Here is a 23320-nt window from a genome sequence, read left to right as displayed (position 1 = left end):
TAGCACTGTTTTATATCTGTTTTGACAACACGAAGAAAATTTTGTGATTTCCCTTTCTGTCGTGTGAGACAAATTTCATACCTCCTTTATAATTAATTCATTCATCAATCACCATGGGAACCATATATTGCTTGTCGTTTTATTTACCTGAAAGTTAAAACCAGGCTTTCACACTCTCAACGCAATCAATAACACCACCTGAAAGATATTGCTTTTAGTTTTTAATTTGCATTGACGTTCTACCTGTTACTAAAACAATACGTTTTAATGTACAGGCATAAAAGTGTATGGCTTGTTTTTTTTCGAGTTTTGCGGAAGAAGTTTGCTGTTTTCTGACCCAAAACGTATAATAAAAGAATATCTTTATTTTGGAGTTCTTTTACTATACTATGTCTTAAATATGAAACTGAGATAAATTTAATACATGCATCCCACGCTTATGATGGTAAAACACGAGACAACAAATGTAGATAGGCAATATACACCAAGCCTTGGTAATTTTTCGACTCTGTCATTGATTAGCTTCTTGCTTAATTTTTTTACAATTTTAAGCGCCCATTGTATAAGGATATGTTACTAAAAGGAATCCTTTAATTCAGTCTAGTTTTCTTTGCAAATAAGCCTTTTTATTTCTTTCTTTATGTCCCTCTTTAAAAACGCGTAAACCAGAGGATTCACTGCGGAGTTCAGAACTAAGAGACAAGTGACGACCTGGCCAGCAATATCAGGCACTTGACAAGAAAAAGTGCGGCACAAAACTAAAGAATTTACCACTATGTAGCATCCCAAGAAGAACACGACAATGGCAATTATGAAGGGAGCTGAGCTGTGTTTCTTACGTCTGCGCGAAGTTGCAGCCTCTGTGGATGAGAAGCTAGACTGAACCTCCAATTCTATCGCCGCTTCTTTGTGTGACTGTGCACGTGCAACAACTAGGATACGAACAACGGCATAGAAGAGCAGCACGCAGGATATTATGTCAAAGACGGACACGCTAGTTAATCGTAAAAGTTTCTGGACAGTTTTGGACTCTACGGCGTAGGTTTCCACAAAAAGCAACAGCAATGTCGAGAAGGCAATTAACCATGCTGCCAAGATAACCATTCCAGGGCGTCTTTTAGTCATGGAGGTATTGTATTTGAAAGGATGAACGATGGCGATGTAACGATCCCAAGTCAAGACGCAAAGACTTGTGACCGAAGAGTGGAGGAAGAACCAGAAGAATGCGCTGTACACCCTTAAATTACAAGCCACTGAGTTTATACAAAAATAACTCGATGGAAAAACAGCGATTCCGACTCCAAAGTCGGCCACTGCCAATGAAAGAACGAACCAGTTGGCCGAGTAATGAAGCCGGCGATTTTTGGCGACAAGGAAGACTACAAAGCCATTTCCTGCTGCTGCTACGATTGAAAGAAGCCAGCCGATAATGTTGAACCAATTTTTCATTTCAACTGACGTTTCGACGTTTGTCGATTTTAATGAGCAGAAGAGCAGGACTACCAATTAATTCAGCTTTTGTTGAACGCTATCACTTTTGCTGAATGTGGTGTATTTTTCAGAGCAAGTGTGAGGCAATATATTCCGGAGATGTCCCTAACGGCCAATAAATGTTGCCTTGTTCTTTTTATCCCACAATATTATTGTATGAGTCTAGTAGTTTACATGCCGGGTAATGTCCTTAGTTCATCAAAGTGAACAGGAACTGGCTGCTTCAAGATACAAACATTATGAACAATAAGCAATTTTTTTCCAATAAATGTTGCCTTGTTCTTCAGTTTCCCCACAATATCATTGCATGGATTTAGTAGTTTACCTGCCGGGTAATTTCCTTAGTTCATCAAGGAAATCAAGGTGAACAGGAACTGGCTGCTTTAAGATACAAACATTATGAATAATGAGCAATTTCTTTGAAATGCAAATTCTGCAGACGGTTGTTGTGGCGTTTAAAATCATGCGTGCGAGGTGTTTTGTCGCAATGTTTGTTGTTGATTTTACAATAGGGCAAAAATTTGACAGCTTTTTTTTTATACGAAGTGAGATGATGACTCGTTAATGTAAGAGCTATTTAACGCAAGCTGCGACAAATGTTTTCACAGAATGCAATATAAAGATATTATTACAGAGTGTGATAGTTATTAAAAATGTGACGATTAATACAAAGTTTGACCGAAAAATACTAACGAACGAACGTGACTAAGCGACAACTTCACAAAGTGGCATTGCTTCTTGAATAGTTTTAATGAGAAACCGGTTCAGGCAATATTATGAATCTGAATCGAGCGGCGCAGTCTTATGAAACAGTCTTCTTTCCAACGTAAGAGAAGCAGAGTTCCTTGGGCAATTTAAAGCTTTAGCAAAACAAGTACTATAAGGCATGGCATTCATGGAAAGCAGTTTTTTCTTTATAATGAGCTTATCACTAGAAATTTATTTTTTACGTAAGAATTATAACTATATAGTATTTAAAAAAGGTGAGGTTTTAACCGTGTGGAAATCTCTGAAAGATTACCTACCTTCCTATTAAATTTAGCTTCTTAAATAGCTTCCGCCAATCATAATTAGTTAGCGATTGCAGTAATTCTACTCCTTCAGAAAAAAATGGAATTGAAAAAATACAAATAAAAAAATACTCAAGCTTATGGTGTCAGTTCTTTCTAAGCTTACTTTATAAATCTTGCAGACTAAAAACACTTAAAATACAGTTTTAATTTTTGCTAAATGTTTGACATTCACTTTTCTTATGTTGCAGAACGCAAAAGCACGTTCGCCGGAAAGTTGACCTACTGCGTTAGAATTCGAAGCTCATTGAACCAATCACACAATTTTTTTTATATTTCCATCCAGCTGTAGAAGGAGAAACTGACAATTAATCAGGCTTTTGTTGAATGTTGTCGCTGTGAATTCGATGTGCTTTTAATTTTCCCAGCAAGTGATGTGCGTTGTCAGGTTTTACGACGCTATATCTGAGACGTTTTGTATTACAACTGTAATTGTGCATGCGAATTATTCTGGGGTTCTGCTGTTATTACCGATTTTATTGCATGGAGTGAATAGCTTATACATACAAGGTGACATGTCCCTCAAATTTATCCCCCCCACAAAACAAATACGAATCAAGGTCAAGAGGAACATACTGCGTCAATCCTTTGTTATTTAAATCATGGAGATCATGGTCGTTAATTTTTCTGTGGCGTTTTCAAATGACCGGTGAAAGGTTTCCCGATGTAAAGTTTGTTTGGATTGGCATGAGCACGACAGCTCAGTCTTTATTACAAAGTGCAATGGCTAGCTGTCAAATGCAACGACTTTTTTATTATTAAACGTCTTTGTGAAGTTTCAAATAAAAGTTGTATTTAACATTATGCCCCAGAAACAGCGTCAGACACGTTTTGCGGTTTATCATGTCCATCCCTGACGAATTGCCTTTCTAAATATCAACAGTACGTCAGGACAAAACTATGACTCAACACCTGTTTCGTTGGCAAAATGACATGCCATTCGGAGGAAAAAGTGGTTTGTTTGCAAATTTGTTTGTAGAAATTCCGATTTTTATTGTACAATCGCGAAATAGCTCGAGGACTTGAGAGTTCTCCGAAATTGTCACGGCATCATGGCATAAGCAGTTGCTTAGCAACTTCGGGACAAAAACCTGTGGTTGCCCGACTGCGAGATTCATTCAGAAGCATTTTATTTAAGAAAAAAAATCCTTTTACTTCCCCCAAAACTTCGGAGCAAATTACCAACAGACAGTCGAATCGAGGAAAGACACATTCAGACACTTTTTTTTGTATGCTTTTAATTAAGGTAGCATTTTAATCTGTTACTTGTTACCTTTCATTCAGATTGTATTTTATTTTTACCCTTAACGAAAGGTGACCGCAGTTAGATAACTTTTTTTTATGGAAATAGCGCATTATAAATACAAGTTATTACTATTGTCATTATTTGCATGATGTTTTTCTTATCAAGAGTTGCATAAAGACAGCTAAACGGACAAAAAGCTAAAGTTTAGCTAAGAACTGACATATAGTTTACAGCTAAACCGATAACTGACAACCGTCTAACATTCTCTATAAAGCCCCCCTTCTGCTCTTTAGCATCATTTTACTTGACATAAACATGTTTAAACTATACTAACTATTGGCAAATAAGTTAAGAGATTAATTTGTGCTGAGAATGAACAAGGTCTTAACTATATATCAATGTACCTTTGACATTAAATAAGTGAAAAATACAACGTAAGCGAAAGGCATATTATCTGAAACATCACGGTAAAATGATGGGAATGGAATTTTTAGGCGCCGTATCAAGGATCTCTCCCGATGGTTGTTGCCCCGACAGATAAGCTTGCTTATTTCTCGCTTAATATCCTTCTTCAATAATGCGTAGACCAAAGGATTCACTGCGGAGTTCACAACCAGGAGAAAAGTAACGACCTGGGCAGTTTTGTCGGACACTTTATGACAAGAAAAAGCAATGCACAAAACTAAGTAATTTACCACTGTGTAGCATCCCAAGAACAATACAACAAGAGCAATTACAAAGGGAGCTGTGCTGTGTTTTCTGTGTCTGCGTGAAGTTGCAAGCTCGGTACGTTCGTTGCGTGAGTCGAGAGACGTAATCTGTAATTCTATTGCAGATACTTGATGCGACTGTCTACGTGCAACAACTAGGATACGAACAACAGCATACAAGAGAAGTGCGCAGGATATTATATCAAAGCCCGAGACGCCAGTTATTCGTAAAACTTTCAGGGCAGTGTTAGAGCTTGTGAGGTACATTCCTACAAAAAGTGTAAGCGAGATCGCAAAAGAAAGTAACCATGCTGCTAAGATTAACAGCCAAGGGCGTCTCTCAGTTATGGAGGAATTGTATTTCAAAGGGTGAACGATAGCGACGTAACGATCCCAAGTCAAGACGCAAAGGTTTGTGACCGAAGAGTGAAGGAAAAACCAGAAGAATGCCACGTACACCCTGAAGTTACACAGCATTGAGTTATTACAAAAATAACTCGGTGGATAAACGACGATTCCGACTCCAAAGTCTGCCACTGCTAAAGAAAGGACGAACCAGTTGGCCGAGGAATGCAGTCGGCGATTTTTGACGACAAGAAAGACTACAAAGGCGTTTCCTGATACTGTTGCGACTGAAAGTAACCAGTCGAAAATATTCAGTAAGTCTTCCATTTCAACCAAGCTTCTTAAAATGAAGTATTTCAGCTGTCTCTAGAGTCGTGCCGGTTAGCCATGTAAGTGGGATTCTTATCGGGTTTTTGTCAATGTTGAAAATCAGTGATCGGTTCCGGCAATGCTATTTTGCACAAAATTCTGCATTGATTTCAAACAAAGATCATAAAAGTAACTTCTTGAACAGTTTTGTCATCAGTGGTCGGTTCCGGCAATCAATCTTATCACAAAAATCAGTATTCAGAAATACAAAGGTCCACAAAATTCAACTCCTTGGATAGTGTTTTAATCAGTTATTGGTTTCCGGCAGAAATACAAAAGACCATACAAAAAAATCAGCTTCTTGAATGGGTTTCAACCTTATCTAAATGATCTTATATCTTGTCTTATTCTAATTAGAAGTCTTGTAGATTTAGAACACTTGTAAAATATAATAAAATTAAGGTTAAATGGTCTTAAATGTTTTCCATGAAGAGTGTCTTTTGTCCTTTGCAAGTGCGATAAAGCACGTCACGAAACTGTGCAAGACGTTCACTTATAATCCCTGACCGATTTTTGTCTTCCCATGGTAATCTCCTCAATGACTATGGGAAACCAGTTTTTACACCCGCTGGTGGATGCATATGTTTTATTTGTATTATATTCGTTTAAGCATGAGAAAGTGCATGCGATTCGTTTTCATTTCCTCACGCCACGGCTGTTTACTCTTGTTTGCCAAATACACATAACAACAAATTTTGCGAACCGAGTTAGTCTAAGTGCCTCACTGAATTATTGGCCTCTCAGTACAGAGTCTTAATAAAGTGACCAAATTCATAAATTGTAATAGAAAGGGACGAAAAAGAAAACCAAAAATAATCAAAACTAGTTGTGGCAGTTGTGGTTATTGACGTATCGTGTCATGTTTTTGTTTGTTGCGTTCGTAGTTTACTCGATAGTCAGCAATCTACAGAAACAGTAAACTCTAGTTTTGTTCGTTATGTTTTGCTAATGTTTTAAAACAAAATTCATTCGTGAAAATTTGAGCTGACGTTAAAAGACTTTTTTTTTAAAAAAATATTAATTCCAGAGGGTAATCTGCCTGTGGTAAAGGAAAACTGCGATTCGGAGGGTAGAACTCCCGACGTATCTTTTAAACAACCGATGGAGTTCGGAAAAAAATAATACAGTATGTCGTGGATGGTTTTATTGTGTTTGTCAAAATTTCTTCTAAAGCTTGCTTTTCACTAGCGACGCAATCACAAGCGCAAGTTTAACAACTCTTATTTTGTACCGTAAAATGGGCTTCGATGCAAGTATTAGCATCGATGATAAGTACAAGCGCAAGTACAAGGATCAAAATTTTACTTTTCTTGTGCTTGCGTTTGTGTGAAAACGAAACACCACATAAGCACAAGAAAATTGTTTACGTCTGGTCGTGTCTAGCCAATTAAAGCACTCGTTCCAGATTACCCCGCGTCTAAGTATTTGAAAATAGTGGCGGAGGCCGCGGTTGATTTTAATAAAAGTTCTCCGAGGTTGTTCGGAACAGTGAAGTCTTCCGGCTAACTAGTAAACATCGTGTTTTTATGCTTGTGAGTATGCTTAAGCTTATGTCGACGTTCGTTTTCACTTGGCACAACTACTGCTAGGCTGAGATCTGCTACGATATGATTACAGAACTTGGGTCCTCACGCAAGCACGCAATACGCCCAGTAATGATTAACCGGACTCTCACTACGTATTATACTGCTATTGGACAAAATCCAATACTGTTCATTTGCCCAAGGAAGGAATAATTGGTCCTCGTCGAGGTATGGTTTCTTATTAAGCAATTCGAGATACAACATTGTCCCGTGCAGTATATTTATGCCTTACTACGACTTTTTTCAGCGCGAATTCTCTACATTATAGGATGACCAAACAAACTTATAATGTTTCATCACAGCGCCTTTTTTACTTATTCGATCGCTGGATTACGCAGTGTTATGTAAATTCATACATTTATGTATCAAAACAAACACGGCATGCATCAAAACTACATTTAACAGGGGTGATATCTTTTTTTCAAGATTTGGGCCCTTTGTATGTTTACAACTGATTTAACAAATTATATTATAGGTATCGAAATAAACTGAATCTGCACAGTTATTCTGAAATCATGAATTGCGATTGATCATTTTTAACGAGAAGAGAACCACCTATACATGTCATCGTTTTTGTAGCGTCACGTTTTCAGTTCGGACATTTTACATAAAGGCCATTTTTTCTTGCCATTCCTTTGGCAAAATCTAGACAAACACTGTATTCTGTAGTCCAAACGGTCCCTGACTTTTTAGCATTTCAATTGTTATTGTTGGCGGCTTCCCAGTTTTAGGAGACCGTGAAACTGATATATGTCCATTCTTGAATACATCAAAATTATCACATTCGATAGTTATCAGTTCCCCTGCAAATGAGATTCTTTATTTCCATTTTAATGTCCCTCTTCAAAAACGCGTAAACCAAAGGATTCACTGCTGAGTTCAGAACCAGGAGTAAAATGAGGATTTGGCCAGCTTTATCGGACACTTGACAAGAAAAAGTAATGCACAAAACTAAGTAGTTTACCACTATGTAGCATCCCAAGAAGAGTACGACAATAGCAATTATGAAGGGAGCTGTGCTGCGCTTCTTCCGTCTGCGAGAAGAGGTGGCTTCAGTGGATGAACGGTTAGATTGAACTTGTAGTTCCATCGCTGCTTCTTGATGCGACTGTGCGCGCGCAATAACAAGGATACGAACAACGGCATAGAACAGCAACACGCAGGCTATTATGTCAAAAGCAGATACACCGGTTAAACGTAAAACTTTCAGAGCAGTGCTGGAGTTTGTGGCGTACATTCCTACCAAAAGTGACAGCGCGATTGCCAAGGGTATCAACCATGCTATTAAAATAACAATTCCAGGGCGTCTCTCGGTCATGGAGGTGTTGTATCTAAGTGGGTGAACGATGGCGATGTAACGATCCCAAGTCAAGACGCAAAGATTTGTTACCGAAGAGTGGAGGAAGAACCAGAATAACGCCATATACACCCTAAAATTGCACGCCATTAAGTCATTGCAAAAATATCCCGATGGGAAAACGGCGATCCCAACACTAAAGTCGGCCACTGCTAAAGAAAGAACGAACCAGTTGGCCGAGGAATGAAGACGGTGATGTTTGGCGACAAGAAAGACCACGAAGCCATTTCCTGTTGCTGTTACGATTGAAAGGAGCCAGCCGAAAATGTTGAACCAGTTTGCCATTTTAACCTCGCTACTGACCTTTCTTCTGAGAGCGTTTGAAGATTTTAATAAGCAAGACGGTAGTCAAGACGACGGCCAATCTGATCTGTACTGAACGAAAGTTATCGCTGCAATCGGCGTGCTTTTCAGAACAAGTGTTGAGCGATGCTTTCCGACTTTACACCTGAAAACCAATGGTGCTAAGTACACGTTTCCTTTGCAAACCACACACTAAGTAAATAATGAAAATGAATCGAAAAGCAACGGGTATTCAGGGAATGGTCGCTTTTTACGGCGTTTATAAATTATGTGCGGGTGGTTTTTTGTATGTATAGTTTACTAATAATGAAATGTCCATGGAATTGCACTGCATGATCAACGTCACATTGTCGCTAAGCGAAAATGGACATCTCCATTAATGTTATACAGCACGAAACTGTATATTAAAATCTCATTAGTTTCCTTTGTTGGTGCTGCAATATTTATTTTGCAGCGGAAGAATATTGTAATGTTCATATTACTTTTGTTATTAATTAAGCTATATTTGCCACAAACCCTTAACTTTTATTTTGTGTTTCTGCCCGCGAAAAGTAATTATACGTTTTTAAAAGACTCTAGTAAGAAGTAGTTACCATGAATGGGGATTATTATTACCGAGCATTTCTCCTGCAAAATGGCGGCACGTGGAGTAATAACCTTAGACTGCCAGACTTGCTAAACACAGTTTTATTATTCAAGTAAGGTTTCACACCTAAAGTACAACAAAAAAGCACTTTTTTTTCAGTAAACCAAAACCAGCTGCGTGACGTCACGCGGTGAACGAGTAATTGCCGTTCGTTTTCTCATTTTATTTTCTACTTGAAAGAAAAAAATAAAGAAATTCCAATAATTTTTACGTGTATTGCATACTATATTGGCTACAGAAGATCACTTTATTTTGTTTTTCGTTTTATCTGCAGTGAGAAAATGCCATTTGGATGAGATTAACACTTTCGGCATATCAGACCAGCTGAATTTTGCATTCAAATGCAGATTTAGTGCCTTAGAGTTTAAGGTAAACATGTAGGGCGATTATAAATTTGCATGGCAAAATAAAAGACAACAATTTATAGCCGCTTCCTTCTGCTATCATGATTAAAAGAACAATTTAAACTATTATGTTTTAAAGGCAAGTTGACCAGCAAATCCGGCCTATAGAAAGTTATCGCTGTAAAAGTGTTTAGCGATGTTTTCCAACGGCTGACAACCAGTCGTACGAATTACTACGTTTTTCTTTTGTTGTAGAGTTTTAGAAAAGATACTAACTTGTTGTCAAAGTTCTTTATCGGTTTTAAGATAGATGTTGATAGATGGAGTTGGTGTTTCCCAACACGTTTTTCAAGTTAATTGGATGTCGTCGATTTTTTTTAAAAAATTCAAAATGTTTAGTTCATGCTTTAAAATTGGCTTAATGGCGTGTAACTTTAGGATTGAAATTCACCAGCAATAATGTTGAACCAGCTTGACGGCGTTTGATGATTTAAACGATGAGCAGGCAGTCAAGATGATTGATAGCTAATCTGGCTTTAGCAGAACGTTATCGCAGTTATCGATGTGTTTTTTAGGACAAGTTTTGAACGATGTTTTCCGACATTACAGCTGACCGTGAACAAATGATTCAAATTGTCGCTTTTTTCTAACAAAGCCCAAGTCTATGATCATGATATGAATTGGAAAGGCACGGTTTTCCGAAGATCGTCGTTTCTACTGCGTTTATAAATTACGTGCGAGAGGTTTCTGGATGTATAGATTATCGATCATAAAATTTCCATGAAATTGCACTTTTCAACTCCACATTGTCATGATTGTCGCTTACAATGGCAATTGTCTTAAAATTTTGCATGTAAAAGGCCAAATTATTCCAATATACCAATGAAAATGGACGTCTTCATAACAGCATGGAACTGTATATCGACAACCCATGGTCTATAAGCGTTCCGTAGTTGACAACTTTGCTACTGCAATATTTATATACAGCAACAGCATTATTGTAATGTTTATATTACTTTAATTAGAAAGTTATATTTACCACCGAACCTCAAGATCATTGGTCGTGGCTGGAGGTGCAAAGTTTTTAAACAGTTTTTAAAAGACTCTAGAAAGAAGCAGTGACTATGGATTGTGGATTTTTGATGAATATTTCTCCTGCAAAATATATGACATAAGACAAAAAAAAAAGACTGCCCGGCGGTGCTAACGGCAGTTTTATTACGTAAATCAGGTTTATTGGTTGATAAAATTTGCTGATCGCCATTATTGTTTTCCTCGAGCAATAAACGATTTTTATTTTCACGCCTAAAGGTGAAAAACAAACAAAAAAATACTGGAAAATAGACCACTCGTAATATTCATACGAAACTGCATCCGGGACTGTAGTGGCGTGTTTTACTTTTACTTCATGCATGTTTTTTGACTATATAATAAAAATAAAATTATTCGGTGGCTTGAAGATATGAATTTTATTTTCTCGTGGTAAAGGCAAAATTTTACTCATTCGCTGCGCTCATTCGTAAAATATTCCTCACCACTCGAAATTAAAATTCATATCTTCGCGCCGCCGTGTAATATCCTCTATTTATATTTTGCATTATATTTTCTCATAAGAGACGACTGGGGTGGGCAACAGCTGAATAATAAATAGCTAAACAATTGGGAGGCAAGGATGGCGAAGTGGTGAGAGCGCTCGCCTCCCACCACTGATGTGACCCTGGTTCGTTTCCATATGTGCATGGGTTGACTTTGCATAATGTGGGTTGACTTTGCTTTGCTGCCCTTTCTTCGAGGTTTTATAATTACTCCCTCCACAAAAACCAACATGCGATTCCGAATTCCAATTCGATCTGGATAGAGGACGCATGCATGAAAACCAGCTAGAACTGATGTGGCTCCGTCTTTATAATAAATATAGCAATTTATTAAATTTAAGTTAATGAAAATTGAACCAATGAAAATCCAGTGAGTCCCGTCTTCACTTGCATTTCAGAAAAAAAATTGTCGAGCTACCCATCCCACATTATTGTTACACTGGTTATCTGGAATCATTTGCAGAGCAACAAAGCGAGTGAGTACGACAGCCGGTATGAGAGGCTATATATAGCGTAGTTTTATTTTTGTGCGCATTGCAAAATTATACTTTTATTTTCCGACAGTAGCTGGGAATATAACATATTATATTGAACAAAAACCTCGACTCAATATACAACGATAGTTTTCCTCCTTTTAATTGGAAAAAAATATCTGAGTTTTCCGTTTAAAATAGGTCCACAGAAAATTAATATGCAATAAATCTAATAAATGATCGATGAAATCTAAAATATCACCTTTTACATTTTACAAGCTAACAACCTATTTTACAAGCTAACAACCGCCGACCGGTTAGCTCAGTTGGTAGAGCGCCGGACTTCTGTGCGGGAGGTCTCGGGTTCGAGTCCAGACCGGACCAACACTCAGGGTCTTAAAATAACTGAGGAGAATGTGCTGCCTTTGTGATGACAACTGCAAATGGTTAGACATTCTAGTCTTCTCGGATAAGGACGATAAACCGTAGGTCCCGTCTCTTCATGGCATCTTCACGGTTATGGTCAGCAGGGGACGTTAAAGAACCCACACGCTTATCGCAAAGAGTAGGGCATGGAGTTCCCGGTGTTGTGGCCTGGTCTTGTTCCGAAATTACATTGGGGGCATCTGTAAAAATAAATCCTCATTCGTTGTAAACTGCTTAATTGCAGTCTGTCTAAGTCCTCCGCAAAGTGTTGTAAAGCGCATTGAGCATATGGAAATGCGCTATATAAATACCGTCATTATTATTATTATTAACCTTTGCTAACTTGTAATGCCAGATAAACGACAAACCGATTTCGAACAACCGGGCTCAGACGTACGGATGTTTAAGAGGCTGTATCTGTAATAGTGGTCTGCCCGATCTGGCTTGTTAAATAGATTTCGCTCTTTTCTAGTGTGTTGCAAGACTTTCATGTACTTATACTAAAAACACAATTCACTTGACCGGATCATTAATTTTTTTCGAGTTTTTAAGGATTTTCGGTTCACCCGAACGAGCACTTGTAACGACTACTGTCAAGGCTTAAATTTACCACAACTTTGAAAATTAATTGAAAAAGAACTATCAATATCTGTAACAAACAAACACTACAGCCTGTTAAATTATGTCTTTTTAATTCATCACACCAACTTTCACGAACATTGAGCTCGAATCAAGCTAGCAGCAAAACATTAACGACACCCCTATCACACACCTTGATGAAACACTTGAAAACGGCTCAGATTCAAACTTTATTTTTGAAAAAGTGAGGCGGTCTACTTCAATCAAACCAACGCAGCCGAAAAGTAGATGTAATAGAAAATGTTCCTATCGAAAAAAACCTTTTGGTATCGTCTTAATGAAATATTTACAGCTGTGTAAACTTGCCCAATTTCGAAGATCTTCATGTTTGCAGCAATTTTGAGGGACTCGTCAGGACGAGGAGTTTAATCAACTGGCCTCGCAGACATACCTAACACCATCAGAAATAAACAAAGATTAGATATAAATGCATTGCAGTTCAACTGAAAGAGAATAAATCGTGTTTAAAAATGGAAGCTCGACTTACATTTCAACGATTTCTACGGGCGTAAGGTCATTCTTGTTCGAATTTCGCTTGATGATTCCACAACAAATAACAATATTTGACACGCAGACTTTGACTGAATGTAGCGTTTGAATCAGTTAAAGGTAGTAACCTCGTGCTTTCCCTTCTTTACCGGCGTACAGCGAAGTTGTTTTCACGACAAAACAGCAAGCATCAGGTAAAGAAGACCAAACGTTAACTGACATGTTTATCGATTGGTCGGTTATATACTTCATGTATGGAGTACCGTTGTGTACCGTATGTGTACCGTATAGTGCCTCATACATGAAGTAGTGACCGACAGGCCGTTTCTTCAGCTGTTTCTTCGACGTTCAACGTTTTGCGATGGAAAATCTTTGCTGTACGCCAGTAAGGAAGGAAAAGCACAAAGTTACTGCCTTGAGCTGATTCATAGGTTACATTAAGTCGAAGTTAAGTTTGTATGTCAAATATTGTTATTTCTAGTGGAATCATCGAGCGAAATTCCAATAATAACAACCGTACGTCCGTAGACGTCCGTAACAGTCAAAATGTAAGTCGAGCTTCCATTTTTAAACACGATTTATTCTCTTTCAGTTGAACTGCACTGCCTTTATATCTAATCTTTGTTTATTTCTGAAGGTGTGAGGTATGTCTGCGAGGCCAGTTGATGAAACTCCTCGTCCTGACGAGTCCCTCAAAATGGCTGCAAACATGAAGATCTTCGAAATTGGGCAAGTTTACACAACTGTAAATATTTCATTAAGACGATACCAAAAGGTTTTTTTCGATAGGAACATTTTCTATTACATCTACTTTTCGGCTGCGTTGGTTTGATTGAAGTAGACCGCCTCACTTTTTCAAAAATAAAGTTTGAATCTGAGCCGTTTTCAAGTGTTTCATCAAGGTGTGTGATAGGGGTGTCATTAATGTTTTGCTGCTAGCTTGATTCGAGCTCAATGTTCGTGAAAGTTGGTGTGATATATTAAAAAGACATAATTTAACAGGCTGTAGTGTTTGTTTGGTACAGAAGTTGATAGTTCTTTTTTAATTAATGTTCAAAGTTGTGGTAAATTTAAGCCTTGACAGTAGTCGTTACAAGTGCTCGTTCGGGTGAACCGAAAATCCTTAAAAACTCGAAAAAAATTAATGATCCGGTCAAGTGAATTGTGTTTTTAGTATAAGTACATGAAAGTCTTGCAACACACTAGAAAAGAGCGAAATCTATTTAACAAGCCAGATCGGGCAGACCACTATTACAGATACAGCCTCTTAAGTTCTAGATTAAAACTGAAAAGAGCATGCTTAGACGTCTATTTATAAGTGGGACATACCTAAATTAGTTTTTAAATGATAACAATGAAGTGACTTCCTGTAAGTACATGTACGACAATCTAGAACGACGTTAACGTGTCTCTCAGTTTATTCTTCAAGGACGCACTCGGCATCTTAGCACTGAACTTTTAACCAGATTCGTGCTCAAAGTTGAACCGCTGAGCAGTTTTCTTATCTTACTGTTATTCAGTGCTTGAAATAACGGTTGTTGTGGTTGATGCATCTATTTAGCTAGCTCGATTGTTGTTTCCCTTGTAAATAATCTTGCTTATTTCCTTCTTCATGTCCCTCTTCAACAACGCGTAAACCAAAGGATTTGCTGCAGAGTTCAGAACCAAGAGACAAGTGACGACCTGGCCAGCAATATCGGAAACTTGGCAAGAAAACGTATTGCACAATACTAAAGAATTTACCACCATGTAGCATCCCAAGAAGAACACGACAATGGCAATTATGAAGGGAACTGAGCTTTGTATCCTATGTCTGCGCGAGTTTCCTGCTTCGATGGGTAAGTGGTAAGACTGAACTTGCAGTTCTGTTGTAGGTTCCTGGTGTGATCGTGCACGTGCAACCATAAGGATGCGAACAACGGCGTATAGAAGCAGAGCGCAGGATATGATGTCAAAGACAGACACGCTAGCTATTCGTAAAATTTTCTTGAAAGTTTTGGATTCTACGGCGTAGGTTTCCACAAAAAGCAACAGCAATGTCGAGAAGGCAATTAGCCATGCTGCCAAGATAACCATCCCAGGGCGTCTTTTAGTTATGGAGGTATTGTATTTGAAAGGATGAATGATGGCGTTGTAACGGTCCCAAGTCAAAGTACAAAGATTTGTGACCGAAGAGTGAACGAAGAACCAAAAGAATGCGATGTACACCCTTAAATTACACGCCATTGAATTAATACAAAAATAACTCGATGGAAAAACGGCGATGCCAACACAAAAGTCGGCCACTGCCAAGGAAAGGACGAACCAGTTGGCCGAGGAATGCAGTCGGCGATTTTTGGCGACAAGAAAGACTACAAAGCCATTTCCCGATACTGCTACGATTGAAAGTAACCAGCCGAATGCATTGAACAAACCTTCCATTAAAGCCACGTTCGTTAATCAGACTAGTTCCAAGAATATCTTTGTAAACGTTTAACGTTTAGCTCTTGTTCTTCTCTTCTGTTCTTCTCAGCAATCGATGTGATTTCCAGCCCAATGAATTGATCATCGAACTGATCGTTAAATGTTTGTCAGTTTTGTGCCTTATTGCAATTAATATAGTTTGGAAAGTTACGTATACCATATCAGTTTATAAGAAGTTTAGTTCCCCATATCTGATGCCGACTCGCCACAAAGGCGTCGAGGTACCATATCAGGGCCCGATGATATTTGAGGTACGAGTCAAACGAGCACTTGTTGAACGTACTACAGTAATCACATACTGAACGATTAATCTTAGAATGTCTTTAATAGCCATCAAATTAGAGGTACGAACACTTTTGATATCATCAATGGGTGCCTTTCAATGCGTGTAACACTTAGCACCGTAATGTTATTAAGACGGAATCCACTAGGAAGTCGAGTAATATTTATTAAAGTTGGACAAAAATCAAGTACCAGAATAATTTAAATCCTATCGCGTTATTTCCTACCCTTAATAAAAGGTAAAGATGTAAGTAATTTTCCGTGATAACACCAACAACAATTTCTTATCAGAGTCTGAGAAAATGAATTTCAAAGTTCACAAGGTATAGGCAAAATCTCACGTGTAGCCATTTTGTAAATTCGTCTTAAGCAATTCATTGGAATTCATAGAATTTGTTTTCGATGTTTGGTGTTGTTAGAAAAGATTTCTTTTGATAAGATATTTGAAGCAGTTACAAAAACGTTTGCAATAAGGTGTAAATAGTTTTGGTACATAATTTTGTCCAATAACTACTCGAAGTCCTGGCGGATTTTCTCTTAATTGCTTACTTTTACCACATGAACCATTGACGGACATATCTTTGATAAACATTTGCGCATTTATTTGACTCTAAGGATCCCTCAACCTTTATCCGTTTTTACGGCTTTTGTCTATCGTTGGCCGCGTTATATTTAAAAGGCGGTGTAATACGTGTTGACAAAAGCTGGCAGGTGCTATCCATGGCATAAATAAGAAGCTAAGTGGAGAAGGCAACCGAAACTTCCGAAACTTCGAGAACAACTCAAAAGTTTAAAATAATGCACTGCCCACTTTTTGAATGTTTGATAATAACAAGAATTGAGATTATACCCAATAAAATAACCCGGTCGTTATTGCTTGCATGCTTGAGGCCTTGGAGTGTTGTTTTCGATCATAGGAAACCCAAGCATAATATAACTGAAATGGAATTTTGAACTGAGAGTTAATTATTATTGATGTGAAAGAAAAAGTTGTTTTCAATCCCTGTATTGCGTCCCATTATAAATTGCACTGAGCCTTGACAGAGACAAGGAAAATCAACATAGTTCGTCTTCAGTTTAGATGACTGCTCAACTTTCAACTCATTTCATCCTTTTCGTTTTTGTTGCGGGGAAGACAGATAAGATGCATTTTGCAGGACCCCTTAAGCCAGCCGCACACTAGAGCAACTAGCTGAGCTATTCACCTCACGTGCCCCTTTGCTCAGCCATTTATTCACTGCACATTTTGCCGCAGACAGTGAGGAAAGTGCTTAGCAAGTTTGATTCGGAAGCCGCCATGTTGAAGCACGTGAGCATTCTACGTGTGTTTATTGGTCAGTTGATATATCTGGCTGAGCAAGTTTCTTATGTCGCCCGCACACTAGAGCAACTAGCTGAGCTATTCACCTCACGTGCCCGTTTGCTCAGCCATTTATTCACTGCACATTTTGCCGCAGACAGTGAGGAAAGTGCTTAGCAAGTTTGATTCGGAAGCCGCCATGTTGAAGCACGTAAGCATTCTGCGTGTGTTTATTGGTTAGTTGATATATCTGGCTGAGCAAGTTTCTTATGTCGCCCGCACACATTGAGGATCTTGCCTCGCGAGGCAAAAAATATCAAACACGATAGATATTTTCCTCAAGGCCTCGCGAGGCAAATTCTCACGAAAAACGGTTCGCACACGAGAGAAATCTACTGAGCAAACGGCACGCGAGGCGGTTAGCTCAGCTAGATGCTCAAGTGTGCGGTAGGCTTAATTAGGGCGTCGGACCTAGAAACGTTTCGATCAAGCTCCAGGGCCTCTGGTTCTGTGGAAATCGTTTTCAAGGCTCCACGCTCGGTAGCAAAATGATAGGGAGCTCCACTGCGAAACGTTTAAGGCTCCGGGGTTGCAGCCATCCCCTCCTTCTCCCCGCTTTTGGACCCTGTATACCTACTTATAAAATCAAGACTAACACTAATTCTAATCCCTAAGTTGCGGTAAATCAGGCTCTACTTTGGAAAGACTCAGGCCGTAAGATGTAATCTTTGCTTTTCAGTGAAAAGACTCGAGCTGGGGCGCCAGCGGTCATATAACCAGCTTTACCAATAATTTTGTCAATTTTTCCCGAATAAAACGCCCGTGAGCCAGAAAAAGAAAATAAAAAGCGAAAAAGAAAAAGCGAATAAAAGATCAAGATGATAACTGTGAATTACGTTTATGTAGCATTTTTTGAGGGATATAATGTATTTTAAATTAACGCTAGTTCTGTATTTGTATACATGTTACTAATTACGACCTTCTATTTTCCGGCCACAGAGATTTTCGCTGATAGTGGGCTAATATAATTGCACTTGTATAATAGACAAGGTTAACACATTATAATGGCGGATTTTGGCTTTGGATAAAAAAGCCCCAGGTTTCTGCCTACAGTATAGACGACGCTGAATCGACTTAACTGACAATATTTGTATCGACATTTAAATTATATGCCAGGTGACGGTGTAGCTGTAATTCAGTTCCCTTATTTGTAAGCCGCGCCCAGTTAACATACATTTACGTAGTACTGTGTTCTTTGCGTAAAAAAATAGAACAAAATGTGTATAAATCCCTTCTTTACGTGATGAATAACATCGACGACGACCATAATCCTTACAGTGCCATGTTGGCTCGAATTTGTAGAGTACTCGCACAAAATGGCACTTATTTACCTCGCTAAATACAGCTATTTCAATAAACGTTGTCGGGTCAAAGCTTAAAGCTAAAAGGCAAGACCGTATGGCGTTCTGGGTATTCACTACAAATTTGCATATAAGCTTCATTAAGCATCATCGCACGTGGAGAATTCAAAAGTTTGTTTTTTCCTCTCAGGAGGACTTTCTGTAGCTTTACCTTCACTGTCGCTTGGTTCTGAGTTTTGAAAATTCTCCTTAAATTCAGTGTGGCTAAAACCACCTTGTTTCACATGTCTGAAGAAATAGAAAACGTGCAAATTCGCGTTTGTCATGTCATTATATATTTTAGTATTCAGCACGTGCAGTTGCCCTCTTCTTCTACCCATACTGCCTTTCAGTCTTGTCTTTAAGCTTTGATCCGGACAACGTTAATTGAAATAGCTGTATACAGTTTATTCACTAAATATATTTTATAAAATTGAAAAAGGATCAGGAAAGTGATCAAATTGTGCATCTTTAGTGCCGAAAAGAAGGATTTAGACTGTTGATGCGTTTGTTTCAATCTCAGCAATGGCCATCTATACATAATTAGCAATATCGAAAATTAGGCATGCACTAAAACTCGAAACGAAACGGAACCACCGAAAACAAGCAAAACCCATTACCATTATTGAGAGCTAACCGTAAACAGGCTAACCTTCAGGAGCGTTATTAAGGCCAACCGGAGTGCTATTCAGTCTAACTGGAGTGCTATTTACAGAGGCCAACCTTTTCGCTTTGTTTCGTTTAGGGTTTTAGTGCATGGCGTGTTTTTTATTGGCTTAATAGTGTTGGAGCTGTTAAAACAGCATTATCTTTTTCGCATTTTAGTTGTAAATACAGGCTATTTATAAAAAAAATATCAATATGTCTGAATCAATGTCAAGTCAAGATACCACAGAAAATGAAACGAAAAATCCAAGTCCTAGGAATTCCAGGGGGGGGGGGGGGGGCATTTGTTCTTCTTTGGTATTTTGATCAATAAACATACATTTTCATATAATGGTTGTTTTAATTCAGTTGCCTTTTTCCCCTCTTAATGTCTCTGTTCAAAAACCTGTAAACCAAAGGATTAACTGGGGATTTGAAAACTAGAAGTAACTGAGTATTTGGCCAGCGTTGCCAAATACAGATTGACGCCAAAAGGTGCACTATGTGAATAATTAACTTCCTGAGTTTCAAGTCAATTAAAACTTTGTTTGTAGTTTTTACGTTTTTGGGAAAAATGACGCCACGAAATTGGTACCAAATTTTGGCTTTTTTAATACTGATGAGATATCTAATGAAAGACGATACTCTTTGAAAGAACTTTTAACAAGGATCTAAAAACTGAAAAATATTTGAAATACGTCTATTCACTCTACAGATAAAACGTTTTGAAATTTGTATTTTGAGCTATTTTTTTTTGTCGATTGTACTGAGTGGGGAAAGTTTGCATGTCGGTTCATGTCATTCTCATAATTAAAAAGAACTGTGACTTTAAAATGCCAAAACATTCAGGAAATAGCAAATTATTGCATTTGGTGAGAGGTTTTTGATATAAATTTCTTTTTCAATTTACATGTATAAGGAATTACTAAATTGTCAACTCGGGGAAAAACAACTATTGTTTACAACCGAGCTTTAAAGCTTTTAAAAAGGAAATATAAATCCACTGGCAACGAAAATGGATATCCCGATTAACATAATGCTACTGTTTGTTTAAAAGGCCGGCCAATTATTTGTTACCTTTGTTGTGTAAATTTGATAAGTAACTGCAAATGTTGTATATTCATTGTTTATTTCTCGGTTCGCGCCAGAAGGATTCATTTCAAAGGCCGTCTCGCATTATCTGGGGAAGAAAGGAAAAGTTGAATGCCTTTGAGCTTTTTAAGTCGTGATGAATTCAGCAATTGATTTTTTTTTTACATTAAGTAAAATCTTCTTGGCGGCAACTCCATAGAAGAGCCTTTCAGAAGACACTTATAAATAAAGGCGGCACACTTTTTTTATGTGAGGTTCTTGTCGTTCAAAAGAAGGTCTAAAAACAGCTTCAAACTCAAATCCAGATCCTTCTATATATTCTGTATGCCAGCCAATAAGTGACGGTCAGCCTGTTTTGACACTCACAAAAATGCTTTTTCTAGGAAAGTGATATAACGACACGGAAATTATTTGACACCGCGTTAAAAGAGAAATGTTTAAAAAATTTGCAATTTTCAGATGAATTTTGAGGACGTTAGATCCAAACTATCCAATTCCAATCGCATAAAGTTTTATATTTGCGTACATGTTACAAATAATGGACTTTTGAAATCCTCTGCAAATATACTTCTAAAAATTTATGTTTTCTTTTTCCTTCCAGGAAAGTAAACCATTAGTACATGTAAATGTAAAACCCAACAAAAAGGGCCTTTGGGACAAACATAAGCAGAGTCTTGATTATAGTCGGAATGATATTAAAGAGAACAGTTTAACGTCTAGTTTCTCTTTCGGCGTTTTCCCTGCTAAAAAGCTTGCTTATTTCCATCTTAATGTCACTCTTCAGAAAGGCGTACACCAAAGGATTCACTGCGGAGTTTAGAACTAAGAGACAAGTCACGATCTGACCCGCATTATCGGATACTTGGCAAGAAAACGCCATGCACAAAACCACAGAATTTACCACTGCGTAGCATCCCAAGAAGAGCACGACAATAGCAATTATAAAGCGAAATGTGTTGTGCTTGAAAGTATATCTGCGAGAATTCGATGTTTCGTTTCCGATGGATAAGTTGGATGAGCGGTTACACTGAACCTGCAGTTCCATGGCAGTTTCTTGGTGTAACTGTGCACGTGCAACAACTAGGATACGAACAACAGCATAGAAGAGCAACACGCAGGATATTATGTCAAAAGCAGAGACGCCGGTTAAACGTAAAACTTTCAGAGCAGTGTTGGATGTGGTGGCGTACATTCCCACCAAAAGTGACAGTGAGATAGCGAAAGCAATCAGCCATGCTATCAAGATAACCACTCCAGGTCGTCTGTCAGTCATGGAGGTGTTGTATCTGAGTGGGTGAACGATGCAGTTGTAACGATCCCAAGTCAAGACGCAGAGATTTGTGACCGAAGAGTGGAGGAAGAACCAAAAGAATGCCATGTACACCCTGGAGTTGCACGCCATTGAGTAATTACAAAAATAACTCGATGGAAAAACGGCGATTCCGACACCAAAGTCGGCCAACGCCAATGAAAGGACGAAGCAGTTTGCCGAGGAATGAAGTCGGCGATTTGTGGCGATAACGAAGAATACAAAGCCATTTCCCGCTGTAGTTACGATTGTAAGTAACCAGCCAAGAATACTGAAAAAAATTTCCATGTCTACCTTTCTTTACGAAACGGAAAGTAAAGCTGCCCTTAGCTTTTAAAGGCTTTTAGCGATGTAAATGAGCGGCAAGCAGCTTTTCAGACTACGTGTTGTTTGATGTTTTCTGATCACGTATCTGACAACCATTTGATTGCACTTTCAGTTTTTGCCAACTTCAGATAATTATTTGGCAAGTTAATACCTAAATACGGTGAATGATAAAGATATTCCTTTCAAATGTAAAACATTAACGCAGGAAATCATCGTTTAATAGCCTTTGAAAATCACTTTGTGCAATGCTTTTGTTTAGATTGTCCTAATATCTGAGTAATTGCAACCACGGACTGAACGACTCATTGTCGCTATTAAAAAGCAAAATTGTATTAAAGCACAATTTGGGCTTTAATACAATTACAGCATAAAACTGCACAGTTTTAATTCAATTCTTAGCAAATAGCGCCCTTTCCTTTCATCTTCCGTTGTTGCTGGAAGAAAAAATAAACTCTCTTTTTTCGGGGCAACGACCCTTGTTTAAAGTTTCACTTTGCGTTTGAAACTTTATCTTCTAATTTTTTTAGTTAAAGTCGTAGCATATTGTTCGGTTGATCTTCAATTTTTTTGTCGAGAATTTGAAGATGTTCCTTTTCGTCTTCAAAGATGGCAAAATAAAAGGGCTCCTATTAATTCGTTTTTGGGAACTGTTGGCGACCCCTGACAGCTTCCCACCGTTTCCCAGTGTAAACGTCGAGACACAGTGACCATAAGTCTTGGTTCCTGTTGTTACAAATTTGTGTCAAAAAGGAAAAATTGCTCTAGTCATTTTTTTCATCATCTGTCAATGGATTTTCGCCATCCATTTTAGATGGGAATTTCAATTTCACACATCCTGAAGCGACATATGTATTCTTACGGACAGCTGTGTTGAGTGCAGAGTTTCGGTTAAGGAAACGACTGTGTGTATTTTAGGCGACAAGAAAGACTAGTAGCTGGTGAGCCAGCCGAAAATATTGAGTCAATGTTTTATTCCTACTGCGCTTCATGAAAAGAGGAGATGATTCTGCTCTCCTGAAACGACCTTAATGACGACAGAAAGCTAGGCGTCAAACAACAACGAACTGATCACGGTTTTGCTGAATATCATTGCTGCAATCAATTCAGTCGCTTTTCAGAACAAAAAGTTTTAGACGAGGTTTACCGATGACGCAGTTGACAATCAATACTGCGAATTGAATTACCTTTTTCCTTCTCAGCTCGTCAACATGACCAAAAGTCAAGAGGGAACACAACCTCCATAAAAGCATAAACTTCTTAATGGAAATTAAGAAAAATGGATTTGAAATTCAAAACCATGGCCATAAAACCAAGGTTTGTTAAAATTTTATAAGACGTCACACTAACAACCAACAATTTTCCAAAATTCGACTTGTAAAAAGATAGATTATTTCGAGCAAAAATGAACATCTCTAA

The 23320-nt window shown here is 38.1% G+C and overlaps 5 protein-coding genes across 5 annotated transcripts; all 5 read right to left on the bottom strand.

Moving 5' to 3' along the window:
* Positions 1-214: 214 nt before the first annotated feature.
* LOC144650335 (trace amine-associated receptor 9-like) lies at positions 215-1837 on the bottom strand. The gene has a single exon (XM_078509994.1). The coding sequence runs from the start codon at positions 1447-1449 to the stop codon at positions 601-603; it is 849 nt and encodes a 282-aa protein (XP_078366120.1). The 5' UTR covers positions 1450-1837; the 3' UTR covers positions 215-600.
* Positions 1838-3835: 1998 nt separating this feature from the next.
* Positions 3836-5260, bottom strand: LOC144650327 (adenosine receptor A2b-like). Its single transcript, XM_078509982.1, has one exon. The coding sequence runs from the start codon at positions 5187-5189 to the stop codon at positions 4203-4205; it is 987 nt and encodes a 328-aa protein (XP_078366108.1). The 5' UTR covers positions 5190-5260; the 3' UTR covers positions 3836-4202.
* Positions 5261-7447: 2187 nt separating this feature from the next.
* LOC144650319 (adenosine receptor A2a-like) lies at positions 7448-8471 on the bottom strand. The gene has a single exon (XM_078509972.1). The coding sequence runs from the start codon at positions 8454-8456 to the stop codon at positions 7593-7595; it is 864 nt and encodes a 287-aa protein (XP_078366098.1). The 5' UTR covers positions 8457-8471; the 3' UTR covers positions 7448-7592.
* Positions 8472-13881: 5410 nt separating this feature from the next.
* LOC144666929 (octopamine receptor beta-2R-like) lies at positions 13882-16048 on the bottom strand. Its single transcript, XM_078528372.1, has one exon. The coding sequence runs from the start codon at positions 15505-15507 to the stop codon at positions 14644-14646; it is 864 nt and encodes a 287-aa protein (XP_078384498.1). The 5' UTR covers positions 15508-16048; the 3' UTR covers positions 13882-14643.
* Positions 16049-20408: 4360 nt separating this feature from the next.
* On the bottom strand, positions 20409-21865 carry LOC144650310 (adenosine receptor A2b-like). The gene has a single exon (XM_078509961.1). It carries the CDS (start codon positions 21863-21865, stop codon positions 20978-20980), a length of 888 nt encoding a protein of 295 aa, XP_078366087.1. The 3' UTR covers positions 20409-20977.
* Between the last annotated feature and the right edge of the window lie 1455 nt (positions 21866-23320).

This window comes from Oculina patagonica, chromosome 1 (genome assembly GCF_052425735.1).
Source record: "Oculina patagonica isolate OP01 chromosome 1, crgOcupat, whole genome shotgun sequence".
Taxonomy (NCBI): Eukaryota; Metazoa; Cnidaria; class Anthozoa; order Scleractinia; family Oculinidae; genus Oculina; species Oculina patagonica.
Note: the sequence above shows the minus strand (reverse complement) of the source record. Positions and strands in the feature narration are given on the sequence as shown.